General features: G+C 37.9%; 1 protein-coding gene across 1 annotated transcript; it reads right to left on the reverse strand.

Moving 5' to 3' along the window:
- Nucleotides 1-7320: 7320 nt before the first annotated feature.
- Nucleotides 7321-10322, reverse strand: LOC121389741. Its single transcript, XM_041521390.1, is given in 3 exon segments — nt 7321-7764; nt 7767-7918; nt 10124-10322. Coding segments are annotated over 3 exon segments (795 nt in total).
- Nucleotides 10323-12689: the final 2367 nt, after the last annotated feature.

Raw genomic sequence — 12689 nt, forward strand, 5'->3', positions numbered from 1 at the left:
TTAAAAGACTGAAAACAGCCATATAGTTTAGAATGTGTTGAGGTGTTGTTAAAAAACTGAAAACAGCCAATTAGTTTAGAATGTATTGAGATGTTGTTAAAAAACTGAAAACAGCCAATTAGTTTAGAATGTATTGAGGTGTTGTTAAAAGACTGAAAACAACCATGGTTTAGAATGTGTTGAGGAGTTGTTAAAAGACTGAAAACAGACATAGTTTAGAATGTGTTGAGGTGTTGTTAAAATACTGAAAACAACCATGGTTTAGAATGTGTTGAGGTGTTGTTAAAAGACTAAAAACAGCCATATAGTTTAGAATGTGTTGAGATGTTGTTAAAAAAACTGAAAACAATCATGGTTTAGAATGTATTGAGGTGTTGTTAAAAGACTGAAAACAACCATGGTTTAGAATGTGTTGAGGTGTTGTTAAAAGACTGAAAACAACCATGGTTTAGAATGTATTGAGGTGTTATTAAAAGACTGAAAACAACCATGGTTTAGAATGTGTTGAGGAGTTGTTAAAAGACTGAAAACAGACATAGTTTAGAATGTGTTGAGGTGTTGTTAAAATACTGAAAACAACCATGGTTTAGAATGTGTTGAGGTGTTGTTAAAAGACTAAAAACAGCCATATAGTTTAGAATGTATTGAGGTGTTGTTAAAAGACTGAAAACAACCATGGTTTAGAATGTGTTGAGGTGTTGTTAAAAGACTGAAAACAACCATGGTTTAGAATGTATTGAGGTGTTATTAAAAGACTGAAAACAACCATGGTTTAGAATGTATTTCTAAGCATCCACCTAGAGAGACAGAGAGTGTGTGTTTCTAAGCATCCACCTAGAGAGACCGAGAGAGTGTGTGTTTCTGAGCATCCACCTAGAGAGACCGAGAGAGTGTGTGTTTCTAAGCATCCACCTAGAGAGACAGAGAGAATGTGTTTCTAAGCATCCACCTAGAGAGACAGAGAGAGTGTGTTTCTAAGCATCCACCTAGAGAGACAGAGAGAGAGTGTGTTTCTAAGCATCCACCTAGAGAGCCAGAGAGAGTGTGTGTTTCTGAGCATCCACCTAGAGAGCCAGAGAGAGTGTGTGTTTCTAACCTTTCACCTAGAGTAATGAATGAATAAATGAATGTTTAACGACACCCCAGCACGAAAAATACATGTACCTACTTACCAGTAAGTTGATCTTTGCATTAAGATTGCCTAAAATTGTAAAGATTGTGAAATAGGTGCTCATGTTTAGAATGGGTTGATGTGTTGTTAAAAGACTGAAAACAACCATAGTTTAAATGTCTTGAGGTGTTGTTAAAAGACTGAAAACAGCCATAGTTTAGAATGTGTTGAGGTGTTGTTAAAAGACTGAAAACAGCCATAGTTTAGAATGTATTGAGGTGTTGTTAAAAGACTGAAAACAGCCATATAGTTTATAATGTGTTGAGGTGTTGTTAAAAGACTGAAAACAGCCATATAGTTTAGAATGTGTTGAGGTGTTGTTAAAAGACTGAAAACAGCCATAGTTTAGAATGTGTTGAGATGTTGTTAAAAGACTGAAAACAGCCATAGTTTAGAATGTGTTGAGGTGTTGTTAAAAGACTGAAAACAGCCATAGTATAGAATGTGTTGAGATGTTGTTAAAAGACTGAAAACAGCTATAGTTTAGAATGTGTGGAGGTGTTGTTAAAAGACTGAAAACAGCCATAGATTAAAATGTGTTGAGGTGTTGTTAAAAGACTGAAAACAGCGATAGTTTAGAATGTGTTGAGGTGTTGTTAAAAGAGTGAAAACAGCCATAGTTTAGAATGTGTTGAGGTTTTAAAAGTCTGAAAACAGCCATAGCTTAGAATGTGTTAATGTGTTGTTAAAAGACTGAAAACAGCCATAGTTTATAATGTGTTGAGGTTTTGTTAAAAAACTGAAAACAGCCATATAGTTTAGAATGTGTTGAGGTGTTGTTAAAAAAACTGAAAACAATCATGGTTTAGAATGTGTTGAGGTGTTGTTAAAATACTGAAAACAACCATGGTTTAGAATGTGTTGAGGTGTTGTTAAAAGACTAAAAACAGCCATATAGTTTAGAATGTATTGAGGTGTTGTTAAAAGACTGAAAACAACCATGGTTTAGAATGTATTGAGGTGTTATTAAAAGACTGAAAACAACCATGGTTTAGAATGTATTGAGGTGTTATTAAAAGACTGAAAACAACCATGGTTTAGAATGTGTTGAGGTGTTGTTAAAAGACTGAAAACAGCCATAGTATAGAATGTGTTGAGATGTTGTTAAAAGACTGAAAACAGCTATAGTTTAGAATGTGTGGAGGTGTTGTTAAAAGACTGAAAACAGCCATAGATTAAAATGTGTTGAGGTGTTGTTAAAAGACTGAAAACAGCGATAGTTTAGAATGTGTTGAGGTGTTGTTAAAAGAGTGAAAACAGCCATAGTTTAGAATGTGTTGAGGTTTTAAAAGTCTGAAAACAGCCATAGCTTAGAATGTGTTAATGTGTTGTTAAAAGACTGAAAACAGCCATAGTTTATAATGTGTTGAGGTTTTGTTAAAAAACTGAAAACAGCCATATAGTTTAGAATGTGTTGAGGTGTTGTTAAAAAAACTGAAAACAATCATGGTTTAGAATGTGTTGAGGTGTTGTTAAAATACTGAAAACAACCATGGTTTAGAATGTGTTGAGGTGTTGTTAAAAGACTAAAAACAGCCATATAGTTTAGAATGTATTGAGGTGTTGTTAAAAGACTGAAAACAACCATGGTTTAGAATGTATTGAGGTGTTATTAAAAGACTGAAAACAACCATGGTTTAGAATGTATTGAGGTGTTATTAAAAGACTGAAAACAACCATGGTTTAGAATGTATTTCTAAGCATCCACCTAGAGAGCCAGAGAGAGTGTGTGTTTCTAAGCATCCACCTAGAGAGACAGAGAGTGTGTGTTTCTAAGCATCCACCTAGAGAGACCAAGAGAGTGTGTGTTTCTGAGCATCCACCTAGAGAGACCGAGAGAGTGTGTGTTTCTAAGCATCCACCTAGAGAGACAGAGAGAATGTGTTTCTAAGCATCCACCTAGAGAGACAGAGAGAGTGTGTTTCTAAGCATCCACCTAGAGAGACAGAGAGAGAGTGTGTTTCTAAGCATCCACCTAGAGAGACAGAGAGAGTGTGTTTCTAAGCATCCACCTAGAGAGACAGAGAGAGAGTGTGTTTCTAAGCATCCACCTAGAGAGCCAGAGAGAGTGTGTGTTTCTAACCTTTCACCTAGAGTAATGAATGAATAAATGAATGTTTAACGACACCCCAGCACGAAAAATACATGTACCTACTTACCAGTAAGTTGATCTTTGCATTAAGATTGCCTAAAATTGTAAAGATTGTGAAATAGGTGCTCATGTTTAGAATGGGTTGATGTGTTGTTAAAAGACTGAAAACAACCATAGTTTAAATGTCTTGAGGTGTTGTTAAAAGACTGAAAACAGCCATAGTTTAGAATGTGTTGAGGTGTTGTTAAAAGACTGAAAACAGCCATAGTTTAGAATGTATTGAGGTGTTGTTAAAAGACTGAAAACAGCCATATAGTTTATAATGTGTTGAGGTGTTGTTAAAAGACTGAAAACAGCCATATAGTTTAGAATGTGTTGAGGTGTTGTTAAAAGACTGAAAACAGCCATAGTTTAGAATGTGTTGAGATGTTGTTAAAAGACTGAAAACAGCCATAGTTTAGAATGTGTTGAGGTGTTGTTAAAAGACTGAAAACAGCCATAGTTTAGAATGTGTTGAGATGTTGTTAAAAGACTGAAAACAGCCATAGTTTAGAATGTGTGGAGGTGTTGTTAAAAGACTGAAAACAGCCATAGATTAAAATGTGTTGAGGTGTTGTTAAAAGACTGAAAACAGCGATAGTTTAGAATGTGTTGAGGTGTTGTTAAAAGAGTGAAAACAGCCATAGTTTAGAATGTGTTGAGGTTTTAAAAGTCTGAAAACAGCCATAGCTTAGAATGTGTTAATGTGTTGTTAAAAGACTGAAAACAGCCATAGTTTATAATGTGTTGAGGTTTTGTTAAAAAACTGAAAACAGCCATATAGTTTAGAATGTGTTGAGGTGTTGTTAAAAAACTGAAAACAGCCAATTAGTTTAGAATGTATTGAGGTGTTGTTAAAAGACTGAAAACAACTATGGTTTAGAATGTGTTGAGGTGTTGTTAAAAAACTGAAAACAACCATGGTTTAGAATGTATTGAGGTGTCATTAAAAGACTGAAAACAACCATGGTTTAGAATGTGTTGAGGTGTTGTTAAAAGACTAAAAACAGCCTTTATTAAAGATAAGTTTCAAGACAACAACATGATCTCAATACATAATTTATTTTCTAAACAGGTATATATATATATATATATATATATATATATATATATGGATTTACTAGGTGTAATATAAATGATGGTTAATGTAAATGTGGCAAATATTTTGGGTCACGGCTGAATTACATAATATTTTATTGGGCTGCCGACAACACCATTTATGGCGAGCCCCAATAGTGACAACATAATACAACACAATTGGGCTGCCGACAACACCATTATGGCGAGCCCCAACAATCAAATAATCACACAATAAAATAATCAAACAACACCGTATTAATAATTTCTAGCAGTTACTTCCCTTTGACCCTGGGAAACAGAGGCCAAAAGTGTTTTAACTGTTACTATTTACTACTCATTAGTTATTTCCCCTTGACCCTGGGATGACAGAGGCCAAAAGGTTTTTAACTGTTAATATTAATTCCCCCCAAAATATATACATATGTACATTGCCTATACTGTTACTTTAAGCAACCTGTAATCGCCATGTGTCGTGTAACCCAACCGTGCCATGTTATAATAAAGATAATAAGTTAATCAAATCTATTATTTATATTCCTATATAAATATTTCAAAAGTTCCAAGATAGCTTCTAATGATGTCTCCGATAGTCATTAATAACTAAACAGAAAATATGATATTTCACAAATTTGTGACTGTATCAGGAATATCACTGATTGAATATGATTGTCACTTTGCTCTACCAACAAGTCCAGCAACACACTAAATTGAGAAATATCCATGAAGGTCTCGCACTAAAAACCAGGGAAAAACATTAAACCTTTACTTTGAACATTGTGTAAAAACCTCTGGAAAAGCGATAGACCACAACACAAAACATGGTGAACACAAAACACGGTGTTTTTAATCTGCTGCATGTTACTATATGTCCAGACTTCTTGCAGCTTCACAATCTGGCACAGATCCAAGCTCTGCAACAGCATCACTGCAAAAGAAAACACACAACAGCAGTATCTTTCTATCTTAACACATTCTCAACAATGGGTGGGAGGGATGGGTTTCTTTACTATTTTTGTGCCAAATTTTTTCCCAACTGATATGGTTGGTTTCAGACAAAGGAATGATTAAGGGCGGCAATAAACCGGATATTATGCTCGTTGTTACTCTGACCGCTGCGAACAAGCCAGTGTTTGAAACGGGTTCTAAGCTTGCCGTAACATTACCAAATACGATTTCCCTTCCTTAGATAAATTCATCTATTCTGTAATTAATAGATGGTATTATCAAAGATAAGTTTTAAGACAACAACATGATCTCAATACATAATTTATTTTCTAAACAGGTATATATATATATATATATATATATATATATATATATATATATATATATATATATATATGGATTTACTAGGTCTAATATAAATGATGGTTAATGTAAATGTGGCAAATATTTTGGGTCACGGCTGAATTACATACTATTTTATTGGGCTGCCCACAAAACCATTTATGGCGAGCCCCAATAGCGACAACATAATACAACACAACTGGGCTGCCGACAACACCATTATGGCGAGCCCCAACAATCAAATAATCACACAATAAAATAATCAAACAACACCGTATTAATAATTTCTAGCAGTTACTTCCCTTTGACCCTGGGAAACAGAGGCCAAAAGTGTTTTAACTGTTAATATTTACTACTCATCAGTTATTTCCCCTTGACCCTGAGATGACAGAGGCCAAAAGGTTTTTAACTGTTAATATTAATTCCCCCCAAAATATATACATATGTACATTGCCTATACTGTTACTTTAAGCAACCTGTAATCGCCATATGGTCAATATCCAAGAATCTATTTCTGGCGATAGTGACCACCGCCACAACCATAGTGTGGGGGAAGGAAAGCTTAAAGTTATATCACATAGCCGTGACCCCAACCAATTCTGTCCAAAGCATGACAACCGTCTAATATGGGTACGCCATATTACATCCAGATTTGAAGCTCTCTAGGGCCCCTTGCAAGGTGTTCAAGAAAATGGCTGTCCCTGTACTACTTAAATGCACTCCATCAGGTAGGAACAACGAAGGCGATTTAAGGGCAATATCAGGATACAATATGTATCCACCCCCAAGCCGAATGGCCTCTTTACCTGCCGCACTATTTATGCGCACCCGAGCTCTTTCCATGTCCTTATTATTCTGTGAATAGCGCCACTTCAGCCTGGGTAGAATCTGGGACCAGATAATTCGTGTATTTGGCAACAACTGGGCAAGAAATTGCAAGGTAGATTTTATCAACTCACGTAATGATGCGAGTTGAATGTTCCCCAGGTCATTTCCTCCACAGTGGATAACCAAATATTTTGGTGCGGGCTCATGTCTTGAGAGTAACAAAACTTTGTTTTTCAAGGCTCCCAATTGTAAACCGCCATAGCCCTGCCACCAGATGGAAATTCCGACTCGCCCCAGCCCCAGCTGCCAACCGCCAGGTCTGGTTCGTGCTTGAATCGCTGCCCTTTTTATTATTGAGGACCCCACACACCATACCCTCGAATCTGAAATAGTGATGTAAAGTTAGCTACAGTACAGTTAATCAAGGTTATTTGGAAGGTTGATCAGTGGAGAACGGATGTGTCCCTTGTATGCTGTGGAAGTCCAACGCCCTGCCTCTTGTATAGCTTCCATGGAGTGACCAGCAGCCGAGGCTGCTGTAGCTGCTCCAATCCTAAAAGAATGAGCCTTATAATGCTGAGCATCCACCCCAATGCATTCAAGTAATTTTTTTAAAACTGCTGTAAATTGGTATCTGGTTAAAGGTGCCCCTCCGAAGTGACAAAACAAAGGTCCCTTAATTGCAGGGCGAACCTCCAAAAATGACTCCAAATTGGTAACTGGACAAAGAATGCCACCGATGTTTGAAATATGCACAGACACCCCCCTACCCAAGTGATCAGTTTTTTTAATACCTTAGCCTGAGGACCACCCCTTGCACTGTTCAATCAACTGTAATGTCACTGCTGGCAATAACCTTGTTATGGGCCTTTCCAGTCGATACAGCCAGTTCCCCAACTCTTAGAAAACCGAAAAATGCTAAAGTATATGCTGATGTGAACAGTTTTTCTTCATAAGAGTTGCTACATATGTGCGGCAATGCTGTAATAAGTTGAGCTAACAAATTTGATGTGATTGGCAATCTGGTGTCTGGTCTGTGTTTTACCCTCTTCATACCTTCCAATACCTTAACGACGATAAAGTTTTTTGTTGGATCTTGAAGGCCTAACATTTTACACTTAAAGCTTATGGCTTCTGTATATGCTCTGGCCGTAGCATCTGACAAACCTGAGATGGACAATAATGCAATAAAATTAACAATGTTATCAACTGGAGGGGGCCAGACCTCCCTCAACTGATACCTCCCCAAAAATCGAGTAAATGAAGCTATAACCCTGTGTCATGGGCTTTATGAGTATTTGTTGATAACGAGGCTCTCAGCAGTCTGTCAACTTCAGATTGTAGATCGACTCCCAGAAGTGGTCTGGGATGCTCTGTGGCTGATGATGTGCATTGGGTGCTAACAGCCGGAATCGTTGCCACTGCTTACGAGAAATAGCATCCGCTATACAATTGTATGAGCCAGCTACATGGACCGCACGAAAAATAATATTGTTTCGCATTGCATAATAAACAAAAGGTCTGATAAGGTTCATGACATGCTTATCCTTTGATGTTTGTTTGTTAAGAATGGAAACCAGTGCCATATTGTCAACATGGAAGATGATCTTACAGTTTGCCAACCTTTCGCCCCATATCGCCATTGAAGTACCACTGGCACCAGTTCTAGGAATGTTATGTCCTTCATTATCTTGGATCCATGCCAGTGACTTGGCCATTGAAAGTATACCCACTGCCCGTTAAACTAAGCACCACAACCTAACTCGGCAGATGCTGTACTATCAGTGAATAGATTTAAAACTGAATTCCCTGTCCAGGTACTTTCTGTAAAATATGTCTGCCCGTTAAAATTCCTAAGAAATGTTAACCACATCAACAAATCAGCTCTAAGGGAGGCATTTATCCGAATAAAATGGTGTGACTGCATAACTCCAATCATCGCATCATAGAACCGCCTAATAAATGCCCTGCCTGCCCTGATCACTCTACAGAAAAAACTCAAAGCCCCAACCAATGACTGAAGGTCTTTTAATGTCACCTTTTTTAGTGTTATGAGTTTCTGAAGCAAAGAAACCAATGTAACTATTTTATTTGCCGGTATACTAACAATTCTATTTATGGTATCTATTTCCAGACCCAAAAATGTTAGTTGTTACCGGGCCAACAGCTTTTTGATTCGCAATTGGAACCCCAAGCTCCTGACAAATACATTGGAAAGAGGACATTAATTGTTGGCAATGTTGAGAAGAGCTATTACCTGCAAAGATAAAGTCATCCAGATAGTGATCTAATGTATTCAAATTGGTTTTTCTTTGAATCAACCAGTGAAGAAAGGTTGAGAATTTTTCAAAAATACTACATGAAATAGAACACCCCATTGGTAAACATTTATCAATGTAATATTGATTGTTAATTTTAAACCCAAGCAAATCAAAATCCCCCGGGGATACTGGCAACAATCTAAATGCAGACTTTATATCCAATTTTCCCAACAAGGCCCCCTTTTCAAGATTGCTAATCATTTCCATCACTTTATCAAACAAAGTATATTTCACTGAACACAAATCCGGCTCTATGTAATCATTAATGCCTTCTAAATGTGGGTAAGATAAGTGAGTAATTAGTCGCCAACCCCCATCAGATTTTGGTACTATCCCTATGGGTGAAACATGCAAGTTTGAAATAGGTGGCTTATCAAATGGGCCAATGACCCTTCCCAATGAAATTTTTTTGTCGACTTTTTGTTTTAATTCGTTTTGATGTTGATGAGCAGATATCAAATTTTTACAATCTGTCTGCCTACGAGGTCCTGTGTACTGTAATGAAAAACCATTAGCTAATTCAGAGGCCGTTTCTTGCAACGGGTATGATTTCAAGTATTCCATGAGCATATATTGGGGTTGGTCCTCTGTGTCACATTTGCCATGACTGAGGCCGTAGTTGGGTTCCAGTTTGTCCCCCTGTTGTGTTTGTTGGAAAGGCCCGAAATGTAGAACTGACTCCCGGTTTTTGAACCCGACAGGACACTAATGGATGACCACCCCCACATCTGATGCACATGTGAACGTAATTACATGCTCGACGTAAACACGCTGCCTTATAATTAAAGTCATAGCATCTGTTGTGCATTGCACTGCCAGCTTGCTTCATGGGCACAATGGGTGTGGCTGGGGCAGACATGTACAACAACCACAACTCATAGTCAATCTTTCCCCAAGAACTTGATGGGTCCACACTTTTTCTCAGACGAAATTGCTCGTCATACACTTTCCACCCTAGCCCACCAGTACGCACTGCCCTCAGCCTAATATCATGTATATATTTCAAAAGCTCTAGCATTTTTCCTGGATGCACTGCCACATAAATACTAACGAATGTTAAAAATGCATTCGTCCAGGCGTCTATGTCATTAATTTTCTTGCCGTTTTTTTCCCTTGTGATTAGCTGACCCCCTTCCCCAATAACCAAAATTCTATCGCTCCTTTCTAAATTTGTGTTCTCCAACAATGTCGCCAAATCTACGTACTCCCCTTTAATTATTTTTTCTTTTGTGGCTGCGGCAGTGTGCAAACCAATCATGGTGTGTACGCTCTCGATTGGCAAAATAGTTGGTTGAACAGTATTACCTTGCAACAAACTTGGCGGTACAGCAATCGGTGGGTCAGCCATTGTTGTAAGCCCCAAATGTCCACTGTCCTCCGACGCCAACTCGATTTCCTCCCGTTCGGTTTCCGGATGATCATGCCGAGCACTAGAAGTAGTCGTCTTTCTTGTCTTTGTTTTTGTCGCATAAGAACTAGTTGAAGGTCTCTTCGATCGCTTCATTGTCGTAACTGATTTTCTTTACTATTTTTGTGCCAAATTTTTTCCCAACTGATATGGTTGGTTTCAGACAAATGAATGAAAAAGGGCGGCAATAAACCGGATATTATGCTCGTTGTTACTCTGACCGCTGCGAACAAGCCAGTGTTTGAAACGGGTTCTAAGCTTGTCGTAACATTACCAAATACGATTTCCCTTCCTTAGATAAATTCATCTATTCTGTAATTAATAGATGGTAATAGTTTAGAATGTATTGAGGTGTTGTTAAAAGACTGAAAACAACCATGGTTTAGAATGTGTTGAGGTGTTGTTAAAAGACTGAAAACAACCATGGTTTAGAATGTATTGAGGTGTTATTAAAAGACTGAAAACAACCATGGTTTAGAATGTTTTGAGGTGTTGTTAAAAGACTGAAAACAGCCATAGTTTAGAAGGTGTTGAGGTGTTGTTAAAAGACGAAAAACAACCATGGTTTAGAATGTGTTGAGGTTTTGTTAAAAAACTGACAACAGCCATGGTTTAGAATGTGTTGAGGTTTTGTTAAAAAACTGAAAACAGCCATGGTTTAGAATGTGTTGAGGTGTTGTTAAAAGACTGAAAACAACCATGGTTTTGAATGTGTTGAGGTGTTGTTAAAAGACTTAAAACAGCCATTGTTTAGAATGTGTTGAGGTGTTGTTAAAAGACTGAACAGCGAAAACAACTATAGTTTAAAATATGTTGAGATATTGTTAAAAGACTGAAAACAGCCATATAGCTTAGAATGTTTTGAGGTGTTGTTAAAAGACAGAAAACAGCTATAGTTTTGAATGTGTTGAGGTCTTGTTAAAAAACTGAAAACAGCCATATAGTTTAGAATGTGTTGAGCCATAGTTTTGAATGTGTTGAGGTGTTAATTGTTAAAAGACTGAAAACAGCCATAGTTTAGAATGTGTTGAGGTGTTGTTAAAAAACTGAAAACAAGCCATAGTTTAGAATGTGTTGAGCAATAGTTTAGAATGTGTTGAGCAATAGTTTAGAAAAAAAAGAAAGAAAGAAATGTTTTATTTAATGATGCACTCAACACATTTTATTTACAGTTATATGGCGTCAGACATATGGTTAAGGACCACACAGAGTTTGAGAGGAAACCCGCTTTCGCCACTACATAGGCTACTATTTCCGATTAGCAGCAAGGGATCGATCTTTTATTTTTGCGCTTCCCACAGGCAGGATAGCACAAACCATGGCCTTTGTTGAACTAGTTATGGATCACTGGTTGGTGCAAGTGGTTTACACCTATCCATTGAGCCTTGCGGTGCACTCACTCAGGGTTTGGGGTCGGTATCTGGATTAAAAATCCCATGCCTCAACTGGGATCCGAACCCAGTACCTACCAGCCTGTAGAATGATGGTCTAACCACGACGCCACCGAGGCCAGTTCAATAGTTTAGAATGTGATGAGCCATAGTTTAGAATGTGTTGAGCAATAGTTTAGATTGAGGTGTTGTTAAACAAATATTCCTTTCCTTTATTCAGGTGTTCAGTGCTTTGTTTGTGGCCCATGTGGGACTGACAGAGAGTGAGCTCCAGGAAGCGTTCCACATTCCGAAACCAGTGTTTTCTCCTCTCTACTTCGCCGTGGAGAGATTCATTGTCAGTCACACTGGTCCAATCTGGTGAGTTGTCATCATGTAACACAGGCAGGATTTACAGTCACCACCTGCCAAATGCATTTTCAGTCACGGGGGTGGGGGGGGGGGGGGGGGCAGGAGGAGAGGGCATAGCCCAGTGGTAACATGCGTGCCTGATGCACGTTCGGTCTGTGATTGATCCCCGTCGATGGGCCTATTGGGCTATATTTCTCATTCTAGCCAGTACACCACGACCTGTCTGTGGGATGTTGCATATAAAAGATTCATATAGATGTTAAACATTTGGTAATTGTTACATAGTCTTTTCATTAGTAGCAAGGGATCATTTATATGCATCATTCCACAGACAGGATAGCATATACCACGGCCTTGATATAACAGTCATGGTGCACTGGCTTGAATAACAAATAGCCCAATGATCCCATAGACGGGGATTGATTCTAGACTGACTGCACATAAAGCGAGTGCTTTACCACTGGGCTATGTCCAGCCCCCTTTAATATGAATAACAAAGGGGACGGGTTGCAGCCCAGTGGTAAAGCACGAACCTAATCTGGATGACAAAGGCAGTAGTTAATTGCATGGTCACTTGTTCCCTTCCCTTTTTGTTTCAAAGGCGACATTCGGTCAACATTGGATATTTCCGTAACATCCGTTAGAAAGTTGAATTAGATACATATTATTTTAGTAACTGCAAACTTAAAAATTTCATCAAGGTGATATATAGCAAAATATC

This window comes from Gigantopelta aegis, chromosome 15, assembly GCF_016097555.1.
Source record: "Gigantopelta aegis isolate Gae_Host chromosome 15, Gae_host_genome, whole genome shotgun sequence".
Taxonomy (NCBI): Eukaryota; Metazoa; Mollusca; class Gastropoda; order Neomphalida; family Peltospiridae; genus Gigantopelta; species Gigantopelta aegis.